This window comes from Pipistrellus hanaki, assembly GCF_964339955.1.
Source record: "Pipistrellus hanaki genome assembly, chromosome: 11".
NCBI lineage: Eukaryota > Metazoa > Chordata > Mammalia > Chiroptera > Vespertilionidae > Pipistrellus > Pipistrellus hanaki.
In genome coordinates this window covers 66,307,924-66,331,974 of record NC_140513.1, presented here as the reverse complement: position 1 = coordinate 66,331,974, position 24,051 = coordinate 66,307,924, and the positions used below count along the sequence as shown (strand labels likewise).

The following is a 24,051-nucleotide window of genomic DNA, read 5'->3' as shown; positions in this document are numbered from 1 at the left end:
AAAATTAAGAATAGAAGTACTATATGATCCAGTTATTTCATTTCTGGATTATTATCTAAAGAATATGAATAAACTAATTTGAAAAGATATATACACCACTATGTTCATTGAAGTATAGCCAAGATATGAAATCAACCTAAGTATCCACCATAGATGAATGGATAAAGAAGATGTGATACATATACATACACACACGCGTGCGCGGCATGCATGCTCACAATGGGATACTACTCATCCATAAAAAATAAAAATAAAATCTTTCCATTTGTAACAATATGGATGGATTTTTGGGGTTTATGCTAAGTGAAGTAAGTTAGACAGAGAAAGACAAATATCACGATTTCACTTATATGTGGAATCTAAAAAACAAATAACTGAACAAACAAAAACCAAAAACAACTCACAGATAGAGAGAACAGATTGGTGGTTCCCAGAGGGGAAAGAGTTTGGGGGTAGGTAAAATGGGTAAAGATGATCAAATGTTGATGATGGATAGTAACTAGACTTATAGTGGTGATAAGTCTATCACCACTTATACTACACTATGTATAATAATATCACATCTATAATAATCTATAACAAAAGAAAAGAGTAATATGCAAATTGACCATCACTCCAACACACAAGATGGCTACCCCTATGTGGTCAAAGATCCTGCCTCCATGTGGACACAAGATGGCTGCCACAAGATGGCCAGCAGGGAAGGGCAGTTGGGAGGGACCAGGTATGCAAGGGAGGGCAGTTGTGGGCTATCAAGCCTGCCGGGGAGGGCAGTTGGGGGGGACCAGGCCAGCAGAGAAGGGAAGTTGTGGGTGACCGGGCTTGCAGGGAAGGGCAATTGATAGGGAACCCAGGCCTGCAGGGGAGAGCAGTTGGGAGGGTGACCAGGCTGGCAGAGGAGGGCATTTGGGGGGGACCAGGCCTGCAGGAGAGGGCAGTTAGGGGTGACCAGGCCTGCAGGGGAGGACAGTTAGGGGTGACCAGGCCGGCAGAGGAGGGCAGTTATGGCCAATCAGGCTAGCAGGGGAGCAATTAGGCATCAATCAGGCTGGCAGGGAAGTTGTTAGGGGTTGATCAGGCTGGCAGGCAGAAGTGGTTAGGGGCAATCAGGCACTCAGGCAGGCGAGCAGTTGGGAGCCAGCAGTCCATGATTGTGAAAGGAATATCCTACTGTTCTACCAGGATCAGGCCTAAATGGGCAATCAGACATTCCTGAAGGTGTCCCATATTGGAGAGGGTGCAGGCTGGGCTGAGGAACACACGCCCCCATGCACGAATTTTGTGCACTGGGACTCTAATCTATAATAATAAAAGCATAATATTCCAATTAGACCGGACAGCTGAACAACCTTTGAGACGTCCTTCTGGATGACCTTCTGGACAAAGCCACAGCTGCAAGGGCCAAGGCAAGCTGCCGCCGCTGCAAGGGCTAAGCCTCTTGCATGAATTTTGTGCGTTGGGCCTCTAGTTATAACATAATGTTATACACCTGAAACTTACATAATGTTAGATACCTATTTTATCTTAAAAAAATAGTAACTCATTCATAGAATTGTTGTGAAGCTATGAGATATTATATAAAAACCCTTAGAACACTTCCTGAAACATAAAGCAACCAATAAATGTTAGTCATGATTATTAAAAAAAAAAAATCTCTAATTAATATGCAAAGGGCTCTAATAGATAAAACAGACAATATATAAGAATAGATGGGTAATGTAAGCAGAAAGATGGAAATCCACACCCCAAAATATATTACAGATAAAAAACACTCTAATAGGAATGAAGATCGCCTCTGATGGGGTTAGTAGCTTGACTGAGGAAAGAATCTCAAAACTCTAGGACCTACCAATGGAAATTCTGAAAACCAAAAAGCAAAGAGAACAAACACTGAAAAAAATCCCCAAAATAGAACAGTCAAGAAAAGCGGACAACTACAAAAGATGTAACATACATGCAATGGATGTAATAGAAGAAGAAAGAGAAAGGAATAAAAGAAATATTTGGAACAATGATCGAAATGATCGAGAATTTTCCCAAATTAATGTCAAATACCAAATCACACTTTCAGGAAGCTGATGGCACACCAGCCATGACAATACCAGAGCACTACACCAAGGCATATGATTTTGAAACTACAAAACAAACAAAAAAAAAAAGACAAAGAAAAATCCTGAAAGAAGCTGAAAGAAAAAAACTTACATACAGAGGAAAAAACATAAATTACCTCCAACTTCTCAGAGACCATGTAAGCAAGAAGAGAGTGGAACGAAATATTTAAAGTGCTAAGAAAGGTGCAAAAGCACCACGTAGAATTCTATACCCTGCAAAATTATTCTTCAAATATGAAGAAGAAATAAAGATTTTTCAAAGACTAACAAAATTGAGGGTATTTGTTGCTAGTAGACCTAACTGCCTTGCAAGAAATGTCAAAAGAAGTTGTTTAGAGAGAAGGAAAATAATATAGGTCAGAAACTCAGATCTACATAAAGAACATCAAAGAGAGACCACCTGAAGATAAAATAAAAAGTTGTATTTTATCCAGGCCAGATAGCTCAGTTGGTTAGAGTGTCGTCCTCATACACCAAGGTTATAATTTCAGTCCCTTGTCAGGACACAAACTAGAATCAATCAATAAATGTATAAATAAATGGAACAATAAACTGATATAAACTGATGTGTCTCTCTCTCTCTCTCTCTCTCTCTCTCTCTCTCTCTCTCTCTCTCCCTCCCTCCCTCCTTCCCTCCCTCCCTCCCTCCCTCCCTCCCTCCCTTCCTCTCTAAAATCAATCAATAAAATATTATTTATTTATTTATTTAAATATATTTTATTGATTTTTTTACAGAGAGGAAGGGAGAGAGATAGAGAGCTAGAAATGTCGACGAGAAAGAAACATCGACCAGCTGCCTCTTGCACACACCCCCACCGGGGATGTGCCCGCAACCAACATACATGCCCCTGACCGGAATCGAACCTGGGACCCTTCAGTCCACAGACCGACGCTCTACCACTGAGCCAAACCGGTTTCGGCTCAATAAAGTATTTTTTAAATGACTGAGATTAACAGAGTAAATTAAAAAACAAGACCCAACTACACATTGTCTATAAGAAATCCATGTTAAATATAAAGACACACAGATTAAAATAAATGGATGGATAAAAATATACCATGCTAACACTAATCAAAAGAAAGCAAAAGTAGCAATATTAATTTTAAACAAAGCAAGAAAACTTACCAGCAATAAAGAAGCTCATTAAATAATAATAAACGGGTCAATTTTCAAAGAAGGTATGAAAATCCTTAACTAGTACATGCTTAAAAATAGAATGTCAAATTATATGAGGAAAAAACTAATAGAATCATAAAGGCAAATAAATGAATCCACTATGATAGTTGAAATATAACTGAATATACCTGCCATCTACAGATTGCTTCATCCAACCACAGCAGAATATACAATCTCCTTAAGCTTCACATGGAACATTCACCAAAAATAGACCACATTCTGGGATATTCAACATACCTTAACCAATTTTAAAGAAAAGAAATCAAACAAAGTCTGCTCTCAGATCACAACAGAATTTAACTAGAAATGAATAACAGAAAGAAAACTTAAAAATCCCAATGACACGGAGAGTCGATAATATACTTCTAAGTAACACATAGATCAGACAAGGAACCTGTGGGGGCCCTGACAAGAGCTTCTAAAACCCTTGAAATTTTCCAAGTGATGAGAGCTGTCAAGGTGTCTCTTGTTATGTCAAGGAGGTGACTTTTGGATTTCACCTACAGATGGGGGCTGGTTGCCAGAAGAACCAAGCATCTGACTAGAGGGTCTGATTTTCAGTTCCATCCCCCTGACCTCCAGGAGGGAAGAGAGGCCAGAGGTTGAATCAATCACCAATGGCCAAGGATTTCATCAATTATACCTATTAATGAAACATCCATAAAAATCCAAAAGGATTGCTCCCAGGTTGGTGGACAGGTGGAAATTTGGGGAGAATGGCACTTGGAGAGGTGGATACAGAAGCTCTGTACCCTTTGTCCATGCATCTCTTCTACATGGCTATTCCTGAGTCATATCCTTTTATAATAAACTGGTAATCTCTGAAGAAAATATTTTACTGTGAGCCATTGTAGCAAATTAACCAAATGCAAGGAGTGGTCAAGGTCGGACTTATAGCCTGTCAGACAGAAGTATAAGTTATAACCTGGATCTGTGATTGGCATCATGAGTTATAGGGCGTCAGCTGAACTCCCAATTTATAGCTGGTTGGTCAGAAGTACAAATAACAACCTGGGTTTGTAATTAGCATCTGAAGTAGAGGGCACTCTTATAAAATTGAGCCATTTACCTGTGGAATTTGATGTAATTTCCAGGTGTACAGTGTCAAAATTGAGCTGAATTATTGGACACCCTGTTGGTGTCTGAAAATTGCTTATTGTTGTGAGGAAGCCTACACACACACACACACATACACACACTGGGTCGAGGAACCTAATTTAAGACCAAGAAGGATTTATTCCTAGCATACAAGGATGGTTCAACATCTGCAAATGAATCAATGTGGTACACATTAACAAAATTAAGTATAAAAAGGTCATATTATTTCAAAAGATGCAGCAAAAAACACTGAACAAAATTCAACGTTCATTTATGATAAAAACTCTCAACAAAGTGGGTCTAGAGGAAATGTACTTCAATATAATAAAGGCCATATCTGACAGCTGACATCATACTCAATGATGAAAAACTGAAAGCTTTTCCTCAAAGGTCAAGAACAAGATAGAAGCTTACTCTCACTACTTTCATTCATCACAGTACTGGAAGACCTGGCTGGAGATATTAGAGAGAGAGAGAGAGAGAGAGAGAGAGAGAGAGAGAGAGAGAGAGAGAGAGAGAGAGAAGAGAAAAAAGGCATTCAGTTCTCAAAGGGAAAAGTAAGTCTATTTCCAGGTGACAGAATATTATATATACAAAATCCTAAGGAATCTACTAAAAACTGTTATAACTAATAAACAAGTTCATTAAAGTTGTAGTATATAAAATCAAGACAAAAAAAATATTTCTATACATTAACAATAAACTGCCTGAACAAATAAAGAAAATATTTCCACTTGCAATTTCATAAAAAAGAATAAAATATCTAGGAGGTGAACAATCTGCCCACTGAAAACTATGACACTGATGAAAGAAATTGATGAAGACACAAATAAATGGAAAGACATTCCATGCTCATGGATTGGAAAAATTAATGTTGTTAAAATATCCATACTCCTCAAAGCAATCTACAGACTCAAGGCAATCCCAATCAAAATTCTAACTCAATTTTTCACACACAAAAAAACCCTAAAATTTGTATGGAACCACAGAAGAGCCCAAAAAGCCAAAGCATTCTTGAGAAAGAAAAACAAAGCTGGAGGCAGATACTTCCTGATTTCAAACTCTATTAAAGAGCCCAACTGGAATGGCTCAGTGGTTGAGTGTTGACCTATAAACCAGGAGGTCATGGTTTGATCAGTGGTATGAGGCATGCAGGAGGCAGCCAATCGATGATTCTTTCTCATTGATGTTTCTATCTTTCTCTCCCTCTCCCTCTCTGAAGTCAATAAAAAAATACTTTTTTAAAAGAGTGCTAAAAAGCTATAATAATCAAACCTTATGGCATTGGCTTTACAACACATACATCAGTGAAACAGAACAGAGAGTCCAGAAATAAACCCACATGTAAATGGTTAATTAAATTAAAAATAAAAAAAGAGAGAGAGCCTAGAGTATGTAATAGGTAAAATATAGTTGCGCCCGGCTGGTGTAGTTCAGTGGTTGAGCGCTGACCCGTGCACCAAGAGATCGCTGGTTTAATCCAGTCAGGGCACATGCCTGGGTTGCAGGCTTGATCCCTGGTAGGCAGCATGCCAGAGGCAGCTGATCGATGTTTCTATCTCTCTCTCCTTTCTCCCTCTCACATCCACTCTACAAAAAAAAAAAAAAAAAAAAAAAAAAAAAAAAGACAGTTGCTACAATAAATGGTATTGGGAAAACTGAATAGCCACATGCAAAAGAATAAAACTGGACCCCCTACCTCATACCATACGTATAATCAACTCAAAATGGATTAAAGAAGAGAATATAAGACCTGAAACCATAAAACTCCTAGAAGAAAATATAGAGGATAAGCTCCTTAACATTGGTCTTGGCAATGATTTTTTTGATTTGACACCAAAAACAAAGGCAACAAAAGCGAAAATAAACAAGTGGGACTACATCAAACTAAAAATGTATGCAGAGTAAAAAGCTTCTATAAAAGGCAATCTAAGGAATGAAAGAAAATATCTGTAAACCATATATCTGATAACAATTTAATATCCAAATACACAGAGAACTCATATAACTCAATAGAAAACAAACTATCTGATTAAAAATGGGCAAAGTAACGGAATAGACCTTTCTACAAAGAGACATGCAAATAAATGCCCAACAGGTACATGAAAAGTGCTAAACATAACTTATCATCTGGGGAATGCAAATCAAACTACAATGAGATATCATCTCACTTCTATTTGATGACTATTGGATGACTATCATAAAAAAGACAAGAAATAATAAATGCTAAGAATGGTGAGAATATGGAGAAAAACAAATCCTTTGCACAGTTACTGGGAAAGCAAACTGGTGCAGCTGCTATGGAAAACAGTATGGAGGCTCCTCAAAAATTAAAAATAGCCCAGTCTGCATGGCTCAGTGTTTGGGCATCAACCTATGAACGGGGAGGTCACAGTTTGATTCCGTCAGGGCACATGCCTGGGTTGTGAGCTTAATCCCCAGTGGGGCGTGCAGGCAGCAGCCCATGACTCAATGAAGTTTCATTGTCACATAAGTACTATTTCTTATGTGACAAAGAAGAAATAGTACTTATGTGACTCTTATCATTGAAGTTTCTCTCTCTTTCCCCCTTCCTCTCTAAAATCAATAAAAATATATTTAAAAAATTTTTTAATAGAACTACCATATGAACCAAAAATCACACTTCTGGGCATATAATATACATATACAATAGGGAAATGAAAACAGGATATCAAAAAGGTACCTAAACTCCCACATTTATTGCAGCATTTTTCACAATAGTCAAGACATGGAAACAAGTATCCATCAATGGATGAATGAATAAAAAAAGAGGTGGTACCTATGTTATATACATGTATATGTATACACAATAAAATATTATTCAGCCTTAAAAAAGGAAATCCTCATTTGTGGCAACATGAATAGACCTATGAAGGCATTAAGGCAGACAGAGAAACACAAATACCATTTGATATCACTATGTGGAATCTAAAGAATCTGAACTCATAGAAACAGACTAGAATGATGATTATCAGGGACTGGGGGCAGGGGGAATGGGGAGGAGTTGGCCAAAGCATATACAAACTTCCATGTATAAGATGAGTACGTTCTGGGGACCCAATGTACTAGTACAGCATGGTGATTATAGGTAACGATACTGTACTAACACTTGAAAGTCACTAACAGAGTAGAACTTAGATGTTCTCATCGAAAAGAAGAAATAGTACTTATGTGACATAAAGGTGGTTGTCCTTTTGCAATAATAATAAAAAAAAGTATGCATAAAGCACTTTGGTTACATAGCAAAAAATGGTGGTTGCTAAGGGAAGAGCACTTGCACAAGTGTTTGAGCTGCCAGATCGATTAGCCTTTTTAAAATGGAAATTTCCAAGAATAGCTGGCAGACAGACAATGGTTGTTTAGACTTGAGTATTTGCACATCTTTCTCAAAAATTAATGAACACTAAGTACTTCAAGTACAATAACTTCAGTATTTGTAGCCAATGACAAATTTGAGGAAATTAACCAAAGAACTTATATGCACTGCCCATGGACATAGACAATAGTGTGGGGAAGGCCTGGGGTGATGTAGGAGCTGAATGGAGGGGTGCAAAAGAAGGGGGACATGGGGGAATACTGTCAACAATGAAAAAGAAATTAAAAAATTTATTTTTGTCAACATGAGCTTGACAGCTTCCCAATACTTAAAGCCATTCCTGATGAGACTAGTGGTGCAATGAATTAATGTTAGGTTTTGATACTGTACATCAAAACTTGTCAATGTCTGGGATACTGCATAACAATGAACCAGTATTTTCCCAATGAACCATGAACAGAGCTACAATGTCTTGCTTGGACAAAAGACCCACTAACAGTGCAAGACACCAGTAGGTTTTTAATGTATCAGTATAAAAAGCTCACTGATATAATTTTATACTCTACATTACAACTAACTTAAAAACAATAATACCATTTTCAAACTTTGGTGAGGTTTGCACGGAGAATATCCAGTGTTCTGAGATATCTATTAAATACTCCCACCTTTTCCAACTATAGGTGTGTGTAAGGCTAGATTTTCTTCATATATTTCCAAGACAACATATCACACCAGACAGAATATGAGAGATACACCAGAACCCAGCTATCTTCTTTAAGTTAGACAATAAAAGAGATGTACAAAAATGTAAACAATGCCACTCTTGTTAAACAATGTTTTGCTTGGGGAAGGTCATTGTTGTTTTTTAACTTTATTATTGAACTAGAGGCCCGATGCACAAAATTTGTGCAAGAGCAGGCCTTCGCAGCCCTGACTGCCGCGGCCCTCAGAGCCCCAGCTTCGTCCGGAAGGCCGTCCAGTCAGACATTCCGCTGTTAGGCCATTGGGTCAATTTGCATATTATGCTTTTATTGTTATAGAAGTATTACAAATGTCCTCTTTTCTCCCTCCTTTGACCTTCTCCACCCCACTGCACTCCCGCTCAGGCCTTCCCTGCACTGTTTGTCCATGGGCTTTGCATATATGCATAAAAGTTCTTTGTTTAATCTCTTTCCATCCCACCTGCCTTTGGAAATATGTCAGTCTGTTGCCTGTTTCAATGTCTCTGGATCTGTTTTGTTTATCAGTTTATTTTCTTCATTAGATTCCACATATAAGTGAGATCGTGTGACATTTATCTTTCTCTGGCTGGCTTAGTTTGCTCCTGGAGAGTATTATGCTAAGCAAAAAGGTCATTGTTTTTAATAAAAATATGCTATTTGTGTTAACATGTAACCAACTTTTTGTTATTTTTAAATAAAATATTTTTAAATTTTCTTTTAATTTCAAATATGATATAAATATTGATAGATATAGCCCACATGTTAACAAAGCTCACTGGGATCCTAATAATTTTAAGAACATAAAGAGACCTAAACATCTGAAAACTGCATTTCCAACATACTGCAGAATTTAAGGAAAGGAAAAACAAGGTTGGGTGGGAGGATAAACAGACATTACTTACAGCAAGAAGGCCTCATTCACAGCATCGAAGAACTCAGGCCATAGCGTTTCCTGAGGTTCATGGCCATGGTATGTGAGCAGAGCTTCCACCAGTGGTCCAAAATCAGGCAGGGTAATAAGTGGGATACAAACTCGTGATAGGGACCTTACTCGTTCAGGTGCCATTCTACAAAGTAAATAAAATAAGAAATAATTAGCCAGTCTTAGAGCCACTTGTAATTAAAGACATGTAACATCTTCCTGCTGAACAGGCTGATGACAGGTTACTGCTCTGCCCCGCCATAAAGAGGACTATCCTAATACTATCTGTGAACGCTCTTATGTACTCACTTCTCTAGAAAGAAACTCCGTCAGCAGTTCTCATTTTAACATCACTAATTTTCAGGACTTTGGCATAACTCACTATGGGCATCTCTAACTTGGGGTGTTTTTTTTTTAATCTTATAAAAATATATTTAAAAAAAAAATTGATTTCAGAGAGGAAGGGAGAGTGAGATAGAAACATCAATAATGAGAATCATTGATTGGCTGCCTCCTGCCACTGGGAATCAAGCCTGCAACCAGTGTGCACCCTGACTGGGAATCAAACCAAACCGTGACCTTCTGGTAAACAGATCGATGCTCAACCCCTGAGCCACATTGGCCGGGCTCCAACTTACGTTTTAATGCTATTGAGTTGGCTCTGACTCCTGGAAACCCTATGAGTACTGTCCACAATGCCCTCTCCTCAACAGTCCTGCTCAGCTCCTGCAGACTCCTACCTTCTTTCATGGAATCAGTCCACCCTGTATTTGGCCTTCCTCTTTTCCTGCTGTTTTCCCCAGCATTATCATCTTTTCCAAAGAACCCTGCCTTTTTGTGATGTACCCAAAGTAGGACAGCTTCAGTTTGTCGTTTATACCTTCAGCAATGTTTCAGACAATGTGCTCTAGGACCACATATTCACCTCCCATTACCCTGCCCAAGACAGAACTCTTGAATTCCTTCCCCAAATGTTCTCTTACCCTGCGCTTCCTGTCTCCTCTGGTCAAGCCCAAACCCTTGAAGTCCATTCTTGATAGCTCCCGATAGCTCCCTTTCTCTTATGCCCCTTATCTGATCCAGCAGTAAATACTGACTCTTCATCTGACTACCTCTCAACACTTCCATCACTACCCCCTCATTCACTATCACTCCCAGTCTGTTACAGTTGGAGCCTCCTAACTTTCTCCTGCTTCTGCATTATCCCCCACGGTTTACCATCAGAACAGTTCCAGCAGATCTTTAAACATGCAGATCACTTCCCTTGCCTGCTCAAAGGTTTGCAATGGCATCCCAACTCACAGAGAGAATAAGCAGTCTCATTCTAGCCACAAAAGCTCTCCATGGCGGGCTCCTCTGTTTCTCTGGCTTCATTTCCTCCCACTCTTACCCTTACCTGCTCTGCTCCGTACAGGCCTCCACCCACACCAGATAAGGTCCTGTGGGAACATATGGCTAGCTCCTTCACGTCATACAGGTCTGAGCCCCAATGCTGCTTCATGTGAGGATTTCCCTGACCATCCCATACAAATGCACTGGCCAATATGGAAGCAATCTGCATATGTGGCAATTTAAGTTTATTTAATGAAACAAAATTTAAAGTCCCATTTCTCTGTGTTCAACAATTACATGAGGCTAAAGGCTTACAGTATTGGACTGCAAATTTAGAGCAGAAAGCTCCACCGGACAACAGTGTAACATAGCAAGAGCCTCCCAGCTCACTGTGAACATCCTATCTCATTCACCGTTTCACTCATCTTCAGGGTACTCTAATGTAGCTGATAGTTTAGTGTTCGTGGTCTGTTTCTTCCTGCGAGGACATCAGGTGTGTAAGGGCAGGCACAGTTTTCTATTGCTCACTGCTCTATTCCTAGCATGTAGGGACAACTCAATATACATACTATATGCTCAAGAAATAGATAAGAAAAGAACTAGAGATCAATAAAATACATGCAATTAGATGTTTTTCTAGGAATAAATAATCACAAATCTTACGTTTTGGAAACACAAATGAAATCACAATAGAACTTACAGCTATCCTTCATTTTACTAGCTGCCTATTATTAAAAGAGTATGTGAGTGCTGTAATTTAACAATATCCTGATTTATAGGCACTGAGCTTGTTTCTAATTGTTCACTATTATAAACACTGCTGCAGGGGTCCCCATCCTTGCTGTGCCTACCTGTGTCTCATGTAAGTATTTGTGTAGTATACTGCATCCCAAAAAACTACATTTACTTTTCCATCTTGCCAGTGATATTATTTTTAGTATTTTTATTTCTTGCTAATCTGGGCAAAATTATTTCATTGCTTTCATGTGCTCTTTCCTGATAACTTTCTAGATTATTATTATTTTTCTAAATATATATTTTATTTATTCCTGACAGAGAGGAAGGGAGAGAGATAAGAGTTAGAAACATCAGTGAGAGAGAGTCATCGGATCAGCTGCCTCTTGCACACCCCCTACTGGGGATGTGCCCGCAACCAAGGTACTTGCCCTTGACCAGAATCGAACCCGGGACCCTTCAGTCCACAGGCTGACGCTCTATCCACTGAGCCAAACTGGTTTCAGCACTTTCTAGATTATTAATGTTTGTTACTCACTTGTGTTTCCTCTTCAGTGAATTCCTTTTTAAATTAGTGTATTTAGTGCTGTACACTTACTATATTCAAGGATGCTTACAAGTGTTAGAGACAAAAGAGCAAAGACAAGCCCTAGTAATCCTACCTAATAAAAGAGTAATATGCAAATTAACCATCACTCTGCCATGCCCACCAGCCAAATCAGAGCAAGTATGCAAATTAACCCCAACCAAGATGGCTGCAGCCACAGAGAACAGTTGAGAGGCTTGGGTTTCCCTGGCAATAGAGGAAGCCAAGTTTTCCACATACCCTGGCCGGCCTAGACCTCCACTCAAGGTTACCAAGTTTCAATTATAGAAGATAAATCCCAAGAAAAATGGCAGCAGCCACGGAGCTGGAGAGAATAGGCTAGGGTTGCCTCCGGCAACAGAGTAAACCAAATTTTCCACCTGCCCTGGCCAGGCATAGGCCTCCATTCCAGGCTACAAAGTTTTAAATTGTAGAAGGTAAATAAATTCCAGATACCAGGGCCTCTGCTTGGGTTGCTGGGGTGTGTGTCTGGCCTGCAAACCACCACAGGCCCCTCGCCCAGGCCACCCCATGCCCCAAGGGAACCCCCACCCTGATCTGGGACACCCTTTAGGGCAAACCAGCTGGCCCCCAACCATGCACCAGGCCTCTATCCTATCTAATAAAAGAGTGATATGCAGATTGACCATCACTCCAACACACAAGATGGCTGCCCCCATGTGGCCAAAAATCCTGCCCCCATGTGGGCACAAGATGGCACCACAAGATGGCCAGCAGGGGAGGAAAGTTGGGAGGCACCAGGCCTGCAAGGGAGGGCAGTTGGAGGTGATCAACCCTGCAGGGAAGGGCAGTTAGGGGTGACCAGGCTGGCAGAAGAGGGAAGTTGGGAGCAAACAGGCTGGCAGGAAAGAAGTTAGACATCAATCAGGCTGGCATGGGAGTGGTTAGGGGGTGATCAGGCTGTCAGGCAGAAGTGGTTAGGGGCAATCAGGAAGGCAGGCAGGCGAGCAGTTGGGAGCCAGCAGTCCTAGACTGTGAGAGGGATGTCCAACTGTCCAACTGGATTGGGATCGGGTCTCCAACGGGCAGTTGGACATCCCTCGAGGGGTCCCAGATTGGAGAGGGTGCAGGCTGGGCTGAGGGACACACCCCCACCCCGTGCACGAATTTCATGCACCCAGCCTCTAGTGGCGAGAATAAAATGCCAGATGCTAACAAGTGCCACGGTGAAAAGTTAAGCACACTCAGGGGTCAAGGAAGGCAGGGACTTACTGAGGGGAACATTTGAGCAGAAATCTGAAGGAAATATATGAACAAACCATGTACATATCTGAGAGGAAAACGTTGCAGGCGGATACAAAGCAAATGTAAAGGCAATGAATACAGCAAGGAGGCCAAGGTTGTCAGGCCACAGTGCATGTGGGAGGGCCTGAGAAGTCAGGCTTTTGTAGACTACAGGAAGAGCCTTGGGTATTCTTTTTAACTTATTTTTAAAATTTTTAATCAAACTTACAGATGCAACTGTTTTAAACAGTCAAACAGTTTTCAAAGCTTATGAAAAACAGTAGCTTTCCAGAGCTACACACTTTCTGATCTTGGAGGCCCAACTCATTCCTTAATATCAATGCTGTTTCTCTTGGGTTTAATGACTTGTTATTTGACTGTTTGCTTATTTTTCCTTGCAATGATTATTTTAACCCCAAACTTCCACCCAAATGTATACTCTTCTTGCAATATATTCAGACATATCTGATTTTCATCTTCTTAAATAAACTTTTCTTAGAACATTCTGACCGGTTCCATTATGGACAGGTTGTTTTTGACTCCCACAGTGCAATTATTGTCTTGGGATCTTCATCCTTCATGTCTCTCCAGGATCCCGTATCTTCTTTCTTGTTCATTTCCATTCTGGAGTATTTGTCTCTTTATATATCACCCATCAAAGATATATGAGAAGTAAAGTATTTGAGATCTTGTGTGTATGAAAATACCTTTATTTTACTCACACATTTGATTCTTCAGTTGAGTTTAGAATTCTGGTAATTGCTCTACAGAGGTGTGAAAGTGTGGTGCTACTGTCCTTTTGCTTCATTTTTGTTCTTTAGAAGTGCCATGCCATTATGAATTCTAATTCTAATATTTCTAAGTCCTGTTTTTACCCCATTCGAGGCTCTGGATATGCTCTTTGAAGTTTCATAATGAGGTATCTTGATATGGACTTACTTTTAGTCACTGTGCTGGGCACTCAGTGGACTTTAAATCAGGAAAGTTCTCTTGAATTATTTCTTTGATGATTTCTACCCATTCTTTTCTCTGTTCTCTCTTTCTGGAAACTCTAATTTTTTAGATATTGAACTCCCTGGGCAGTATCTTTTCTGTTTGATGTTTCATCTCTTAGTCTTTTTGAACAAGATTTAGAAAGAATTGTTCAATTTTATTTTCCAGTCCTTTTATTATTTATGTTTTTCTTCACCACTCTTAATTTCCAAAAACTTTTTTTATCCTATGGATGCTCCTTCTTTTTTAAAAATAGCACCTTATTCTTGTTTAATGAATACACTACCTTTATTTTCATGGAGACATCAATATTAATTTATTTGAGTTACTTTTCTTTAAATAATCTCTTTATTTTTATTGGTTTCTGCTTTTTTAATATTACACTAGTGGCCTGGTGCATGGATTCGTGCATATTGAAAGGAAATTAATTAGAAGAAATATTTTAATATCGCTATTCATCCTTTCTCTATAACAGAAGTGTCAACCAAATTCACAATCGACAATGACAGACTGAAATACATGCCTACGATTGGCACGAGCAAGACAAACACTAGTCCCTCAGGCAGCCCCACAAAAGCCAGAATGTTGGACACACTCCACTCTGCTCTTTCCCTTACAAGGGAGAAGCTACAAACTGGACTTTTCCTCCCAATCACACCAAGGTGAGCTGGCTTAGGGGAAGGGCTGTTGTAGTTTATATGAAATGGATTTCTTTCCTGTTTCAATATGGCTATTCTTGACTTTGATACTGCCTGGGATATTATGACTTCTAATTAGTTTCTGGAGTTCTCCTAAAGGCCCTTTGGCCCATATACTATTGTTAAGTCAGTGTCTCAGGGGGCTGGCGGGGGGGGGGGGGGGGTGGGGAGGAAGTAAGGACCGGTCCTTCTTATTCTGCTATCCTCCTGATGTCACTCCTGAAGAATTTTTTAAATGTTTATTTTTATGCAGTTTGCCTCATTTGTAATAACCTGCTTATGTTATATTTCTTGTTCATTTCCATTCTGGAGTGTTTGTCTCTTTATAACTCATTTGTAGAAGTCATTTCTATATTGGTCTGTTTTATAGGTTGCAGATATTTGCCAAGTCTGTGGCTGGACTTTTCCACTTATTCAGTGTGAGTGTGTGTGTGTGTGTGTGTGTGTGTCTATTTTAGTTTGTTTTTTTGTTTATTCTCATCTAAGTTTTAAAAAATCATCAACTTGCCCTGGCTGCGTGGCTCAGTTGGTTGGAGCATTATCCTGTACACCAAAAGGTTGCAGATTCAATTCCTGGTCAGGACACATATCTAGATTGCAGGTTCAATCCCTGGGGGGGGATACATGTGGGAGGCAACTGATCGGTGTTTCTCTCTCTCTCTCCCTCCCCCTCTTCCCCTCTCTCTCAAAATCAATAAAACACATCATTGGGTGAGGTTTAATAAATAAATAAAATCATATTTTGAGAGTTGGTATAGGTCATACATAAAAATTGCCTTCTATTGATTTTTTCAAATTCCCTTAAAATATATATATATATATATATATATATATATATATATATATATATATTAAAAAATATATATTTATTGATTTTTCACAGAGAGGAAGGAAGAGGGATAGAGAACTAGAAGCATTGATGAGAGAGATACATCAACCAGCTGCCTCCTGCACAACCCCCCACCTGGGATGTGCCTGCAACCAATATACATGCCCTTGACCCAAATCGAACCTGGAACCCTTCAGTCCGCAGACAGACGCTCTATCCACTGAGCCAAACCGGTTTCGGCCCCTTTAATATATTTTTAAGTTTATTACTCAAAAGACCCATATTCAACATCACCACAAGACTAAATTAAAGTACTTACCTAATATTTAAATAAATGACTGTAAATGCTTTCCATGCACCCTAGGGATTCATCTTATATTTTTAGATATACTTTATATGCCACAAAATGCACATATTTGAAATGTACAATCTGAAGATTTTTAATAAATTATTGAGTTGGACAACAATCATCATCATCTACTTTTAGAACATTTCCATCTTTTGTGTTCAATTGTAGGAAATCCCTGTTCTTACCTCTAGCCACAGGCAACAACTAATATATATATATAGATTTGCATATTCTGGACATTTTATAAAAAAAATGGAATCATACAATGTGTGTTCTTTTATGACTTACTTCTTTCACAAAGCATGTTTCTGAGGTTCACACATGCTGCAGCATGAATCAGTAGCTTGTTCCCTTTTCTTAGGAATAATATTCTATTGTATGCACATACCATACTTTGTTTATCCAATCATAAGTTGATGGATATTTGGTTTGCTTCCACTTTTTGTCTATTATGAACAATGCTGCTATAAACATTTATATACTAGTATTTAAGTTCTTGAAATAAGCCATTTGTATACATTTTTTGGTGACATGTATTCCAATCTTTTGCCAATTTTTAAACTGGATTATTTGTCTTATTACTGGATTCTTTATATATGCTGAATTTGAGCCCTTTATCAGATGTACAATTTCATAATACTTTCTATTTATGACTTGTTTTTTCATTTTTTTCAATGGTGGTAACATATAATTTTTTGTTTACCCATTACCTTGTCAATGATCCTTTGGATTGATTTTGGTTTTGAACTATTACAACTAAAACAGTTATGAATATTTACACAAAAATATTTGTGAATACCTATGTTGTCACTTGTCATGAGTAAAAACTCAAAAATGGAATTGGTGGGTCATTTGGTAAGTTTATGTTTAACTTTATATTAAACTGCCACACTGTTTACAAAAATGTTTATATTATGCACATTCTCCCAGTTTATGAAAGTTCTGGTAATTTCATATCCTTTCTAACACATGCTAATGTGTCTTACATTTTAATTATTTGAGGGAGTTTATAGTTGGCATCACATTTGTTTTTTTCTTCAAGTTTCTTTTATTGCAATAAAGCATATGGAATAGTTATTATTGTAACCATTTGAAAGTGATAACCATTCAGTGGCATTAAATACATTCACAAATTGTGTACCCATCACCACAATCTATACCCAAAGCTTTTCCTTACACCCCACAAAAACTGTGCACCCTTTAAACAATCACTCCACACCCTCTAGTCACTTATCACCTACTAGAGGCCCGATGCATGAAATTCAAGGGCCTTGGCCGGCCCCCTCTGCCTCGGCCCCCGGCCGCCACAGCTTTGTCCAGAAGAAAGGATGTCTGGTCCAATTAGCATATTAAGCTTTTATTATTACAGATAGTCTGCTTTCTATCTCTATTAATTTGCTTATTCTAGGTAATTATTCCACTATTCATATAAGTGGAATCATACAATATCTGTCCTTCTGTGTCTGGCTTAGTTCACTAAGCATGATGTTTTCAAAGTCTATCCATGTTCCTGCACATATACAATTTTTTTCCTTTTTATGGCTGACTAGTATTGTAATGTATTTGTAAACCACATTTTGTTTCTCTGTTCATCTGTTGATAGGCACTTGGGTTACTATGAACTTGGTGTACAGATATCTGAGCCCCTTCTTTCATTTCTTTTGAATATGTACTTAGGAGTAGAATTGTTGGGTCTTCTGGTCATTCTGCATTTAACTTTTAAAAAGTATATATTTTTATTGATTTCAGAGAGAGAGAGAGAGAGGGAGAGAGAGAGAGAGAGAGAGAGAGAGAGAGAGAGAGAGAGAGAGAGAGATAATAAGAGAATCACTGATTGGCTGCCTCCTGCATGCCCCACACTGGGGATTCAAACCCGCAACTTGAGCATCCAGACAAGTGCCCTGACTGGGAATCGAACCGTGACCTCCTAGTTCATAGGTCAATGCTCAACTACGAAGCCATGCTGGCCAGTCTGTATCTAAATTTTTGAGGAATTGCCAAACTGTTTTCCACAGAGGCTGTACCTTTTTCCATTCCCACCTGCAATGCACAAGGGTTCTACCTGCTTTATTTTCACCAAGATCTCTTAGTTTTCATTTTTGTTTGTGTTTTTAAACTAGCTATCCTAGTAGGTATGATGTGGTATCCCATTGTGATTTCAATAGGCATTTCCCTAATAATTACTGATATTAAGCATCTTTCCATGTGTTTATTGACTTGTACAAATTCCTGGGAAAAATGTCTAGTCAAGTCTCTTGGCCATTTTTTTTATATTGAATTTTCTGTTATTGAGTTTTAGGAATTTTTTATACATTCTGGGTGTATGATTTCAGATACATGATTTCCTTTCTACTCTTTCAGTTGGTTGTTTTTTTGCTTTCTTGATAATATCCTATGATTCATAAAAGTTCTTAATTTGAATGAAGTCCGATTTATCTAGCATTTTTACTGTTGTGCTTTTGATGTCATATCCAAAAAAAAATCACTGCCAAATCCAATGTAATAAAGATTTCCTCATGTTTTTGCCTAAGAATTTTATAGGTTAATGGTTAGATGCAAAGGATTTCTAAGTCTGAGAGCAAACAGCATACCTGATAGAGCTTTCACTGGCAATAGCTTTACAAAAAAAATCACAATGTGCTTTGGTCCCTAGATTCTTTCAGTGAATGACTTGTTAAAAAGAAAATGCTCACCAGTGAAACCAACTTTGAATTCTTCCTCATAGTGAAGAAACGTTTTATAACGTGACCAACTGCTATTTAATTTATCTGACTCTTTGTTTAGTCTAAATGTTAGAATATTGTTCCTTAAAATAGTCATTTAAGTCATATGTGCACATTAAGTATCTGCTGCCTTGTAAACATCCTGGTTGTGTTTGTGTGTGTGTGTGTGTAAATGACATGCACACACGAGCTGAGCACTTGTTCTGTGTGCTCTACTGTACATGGAGGGCTTTTGACTCCATGGGAGCATGTGACACATTGCACTATTTATTGCCTTATGAAAGTTGAGAACAGGGATTAAAAAAGAAAGTTTGATAAAGTTCACAAATTTTCCATGTATTCAACTAAAATAATCTTTCTAAAATGGATATAACTATAACTATAATATAAACATGCATTTCCTAAGAATTATAACTTTTTCTCTCATAACCAAACATACATTTTGAAACTTGAGAAGAGGGCTGTTAAGTTCCACACCTACCGCCTCTGAGTGTTAAATCCATTAAGATGACTCTCTCTGAGTTCAGACACTAATGATAAAACCATCTGTAAAACAAAATCAATTGCAGGTTAACTCGCACTGCAAACAGGATGACATCAGTTCTATTTTCCTGGTGTGAGTGGTATTTCCGTTGAGATTCCCTACCCTCTTCTACCAGCTCTCTCCTTGTACTTTGTCAAAGTGAAAAGAGGCAGTGCCAACTTATTTACTAATAATTTGGATTTTATGTTTAATGCCAGTTATTCTGAATTCCTACTTAAGCAAATGAACAACAGATAGATCACTAATTTCCTAAAAATTAAAACCGAACCCATTACAAATAAAACAGCATTAGAGTTACTTTATTTTTCTTTCTTAATTAGTTTTTATTTTTTATTCATGTGTAAAGCGTCCAAAAGACCAGAATAGTTAAACACTGAAAAATCTCCTAAGTTTTTAGAAGAGCTATGTTAAGATCAAAATGAAAATTTCTTCAATCTAGCTAAAATTTAAGGCAGAAGAATACATAGCTTTAATATAGTGGTATTTACAAGGTTGTAACTACATTTTTTTTGCTTTAACACAAAATTCCTATCATGTCATTTTAAATACAAAATTTGTCTAATAATGAAAGGCTGTATTTACATTGGTTAACTAATTTCTTCTCCTAAAAGTCTCTGGGAGGATAAATGAAATGTGTTAAGAGACAGAGAAGTTGGTTGATTTAGAATAACCTCTCCTGGCTTCCTTCTTCTTTCCCATAACCTCCCATCTCACATTTCTTCCTTACATGGCTGTAAGTCCGCCCAACATAAGAAGAGATAAACATAGAAAAGTTAAACATCTCTTCTGGAGAAGTGAAATACTTCTATTTATTCTTTTTGCTGATGATATATTAACCAATGAAAAATTTAATACTAATAAATTAAAAATACTTACATTCTTTAGCAAACCAGGATAATAATCTGCAGGTGCATAGCCAAGACTTTGAGTAAAAAGATCAACTTCTTTTATATCAAATCTGAATGCTGCAAGTATATGAGATAACAACCCCTACAAACATAAAGAGAAAGAGAAAAAAAGTTCTGAAATGTGAATACAAGTGCTTCTTATGTTTAATACCTAGAGTCCGGGTCATTTGTAAATGAGTAATCTTAATGTGCCCATATATTCAGTTCACTTTAATTTAATGCATAAAGAAGAAAGAGCCCGGCCAGTGTGGGGTTCAATTTCCAGTCAGGGCACATGCCTGGGTTGAGGGCTCGATCCCCAGTAGGGGGATGCAGAAGGCAGCCAATCAATGGTTCTCTCTCATCACTGATGTTTCCATCTCTCTCTCCCTTTCTCTCTGAAATCAATAAAACCATTAATAAAAAGAAGAAATAAGTTAGTGATAAAAATTATTAAATTCAAAGTCAGTTTTTAAAAATGTTAACAGTGAAACAAAAATACATAAAGAACAGTGCTTTGACCACATTAAGAATGTACTCTTTATTGGTTTTAAAATCAGCAAAATATTTTTATCAGAATAGATGACAATCAAATGATAAAAAAACACATTAATCACCTGGAAAAGGAAAGATTATGTGAAAAATAGTGCAGAGAAAACTATTTGAAAAAAAAAATTAGATTTCTACCTAATACTACTCATCAAAATATACTTGAATTTAATATAAATTCAAGAGATCAATGAAATAAAATAATAAACAAGAAGAAAATATAAGTGCTTTTCACATGTATAAATGGGGAAGAACTTTGTAAACTGAAAATCAAGGAAGCAAATAATTGATTATTCTAAATAAAAATAAAACCTTTTGTTTTTCATAAAATAAGTACAAACCAGAAAGAATATTGACTACAAATAATACAGATCATATGTAAAGTAATGTGCAAAATACCAAATGACAAACACTGAGTATAAGATGAGTATAAACAGATAATTCTTAAGAGAAAATACAAATGCCCAAGAAACCCATGAGTAAATGTTCACCTTCATAATCAAAATGGGTAAATTTAAGTATCAACATACCAACATTTATTTTTTCACTTAATAAATTAGAGCTTTTACAGATATGAATATCTAATTAACATTAATCTGAAACAAGTACTCTGTGTGAGCCGTGGGAAGCACGTAAATGAGCATCCACACGGCAGTTCTGCTGTGGACCCCCTGAGGCACCCAGAGAGCAGAGCAGGCGGAGCCCAGTCTACAGTACACCCTCCAGCTTGGACTGCCAGGGCTATGTGTTCCCAGAGGCTGAACAAAGATGCCTTAGAGATTGGTAGATGCCTGCCTTAGAGAAAGCAACTTGAGGCGATTTTATAAGGCTTTAAAAGCATTCAGGACTTTTAAGATACCTGGTTTACATTTAAAGAAATAAATCCAAATATGACAATGGGATTATGCTCAAAGATGTTCATTACAGTATTATTTCTCATTAGTAATGTCTAACAGCAGGGAATGATTAATTTATAGTGTCTCACATAGCAGCTCATTGTATAAGCCATTAAAATGTGTAGGAAATATTTATAACAGTATTTTAAATGTTTATATTATCATGTGAAATAAAGAAAGGAAGATGTAAAATTTTATACACAGAAAAGATCACATCAATATAAAAATAATCCACACATGAGAATAAAAAAATAATGAAATGTTAAGAGTCATGGACCTAAATAGAATATTTTCAAAAGAAGACAGAAGGAAGGCCAAGAGGCACATGAAAACTTGCTCAAAGTCACTAATTATCCGAGAGATGCAAATCAAAACGTCAATACGGTACCATCTCACACCTGTCAGAATCATCAACAAATCAACAAATGACAAGTGTTGGCGAGGTTGCGGAGAAAAAGGAACCCTCATGCACTGGTGGTAGGAATGGAGACTGGTGCAGCCACTGTGGAGAACAGTATGGAGTTTCCTCAAAAAACTGAAAATGGAACTCCCATTTGACCCAGTGATCCCACTTTTAGGAATATATCCCAAGAAACTAGAAACGCCAATCAGAAAGGATATATGCACCCCTATGTTCATAGCAGCACAATCTACAATAGCTAGGATTTGGAAATAGCCTAGGTGCCCGTCAGCAGATGATTAGATAAAAAAACCACTCACCTTTTCATAATGATGTAAATCAAACTGACAAATGTTGCCCCCCATTAAACGTAATCATGCATTAGAAACACCAGGAGGCCTCTGTGCCGCCTCTCCCTCTCCCCACGATTCGGAGGAGTCTCCGGAGGAAAGGTCCGCTCCAGACCTGGCATGCACCCTCCCATGTAGGTTGCGATCCTTCCTCCGTGAGCTCAGAATTGCTCAATATCCTCAGAACAGAACTCAGGCAACATTACTGAGTAACATAGGTTGAAACTGCTGTCCCTAAATGAGATCCCGTCTACTGTTTTCAAATTAGAAAACATCACAGCAAGTTAACAAAGTAGCTTTGAAATATTACTGCTCAATGGAAGATATTATGATTAAAATGTTTCCTGCACATATAAATATAACGTAATTTACAAAAAATGCATCCACTGGACAGGGAGAAAAGCAGGAAATGTAGAGCGTTAAAGTGAACTGATGAAGTCTCAGCTCCTGAGGGGCTCTCGTTAGCATGGGAAAGGCCGGTGGAGGCCTCTGCCGCTGACTGTCCTTTCTCCTTCCAGCTCAGAGCCGGCCTCTATGAGGCCGGAAAGCGAACAGGAGCTGACGGCAGCCCAGGAGAGCCCATCGCTCAGTTATTTTCAAACACCAAGCGCAGCCTGGGTGAGAGCAAGGGGTGTGGTGCGGGCGGCAAAGCCAGGAGAGGTAAATGGCAGCCAGGCCATCCTCCGAGGGGAGCTCCCTGGCGGATCTGCCTAGTTTCCCACAGCAGGAAGCACAGGTGGTGCACTCGGCGAAGGGCGGCTGGGGCCTGGCCCCTGGGTGGGGGCAGTGCAGGTGTGCGGTAGAGGAACGGCCAGCAGGCCTGGTCTGTCACAGGCCACAAATCCCTGTGGAGGCACCCACACCAGCCCAGGCAGGGGAGGGAGGAGGCTGAGCTTGATTTGACAACTTGGCGGCCACCGGCTCAGTCGGGGGGAGTTTGGGTCATTCTGATGCTAGATGGAGGGAGGACGGAACTGGAAGTGATTAGCCTTCTGTCACCAGGCATTCTATTTAAAAAACACTTAAAGCTGTTCAGGAAAAGCACGTTACAAATAGCAACTCATTTAATCCCCACAGCCTACAGGGTAGGTACTATTACTGAATCTGTTACAGATGAGCAAACTGGGACACAGAGCTCCCGAACATGCCAAGGCTGGTTACTCACTACTCTAAACCGCCATAAGAGGAAACTCCCAGCGTCCTCTCTGCAGGAGGCAGCTGGACCCCCCCCCCCCCCGTTTGTTTTTAAACAATGCAAATCTAAGGGGTCCTCAGCTTAAGGCCCTTTAAGGCTCCCAGCCATTCTTAGATGAACCCACACTAGTTCCCAAAGCCTAGGGGCTGACTCTCCTTGCTGGCTGTGCCGGCCCCTCAGGGCCACAGGTGCTCAGCCACTCGGGCTTCAGTCCGTCCAGTCCCTCTGCAGGGAGAGCTCTCGGCCCCTGCATCCCATCAGTGCAGCCGCTTGGGGGATTCTAACAGCTATGACTACTAAAATGCACTGAGCGCTCACTATGTGTGAAGCACTGTGCTAAGTGTTCTAGGTAGGGTGCCTCCCTTAAAATTCA

The 24,051-nt window shown here is 38.8% G+C and overlaps 1 protein-coding gene across 4 annotated transcripts in view; it reads right to left on the bottom strand.

Moving 5' to 3' along the window:
* Positions 1-24,051, bottom strand: part of FANCC (FA complementation group C) — a gene marked incomplete at its 3' end in the record, with an annotated part of 222,335 nt that overhangs the window by 44,845 nt on the left and 153,439 nt on the right. For all 4 annotated transcript variants that reach the window (XR_014796326.1, XR_014796327.1, XR_014796328.1 and 1 more), the window contains exons 6-8: positions 20,278-20,391; positions 19,339-19,403; positions 9,348-9,512 (exon numbers count right to left, since the gene is read on the bottom strand). Coding sequence is in view for 1 of the 4 variants with exons in the window: in XM_084898963.1 (XP_084755089.1) it covers positions 9,348-9,512; positions 19,339-19,403; positions 20,278-20,391 (344 nt within the window). The remainder of the gene's footprint in view (positions 1-9,347; positions 9,513-19,338; positions 19,404-20,277; positions 20,392-24,051) is intronic.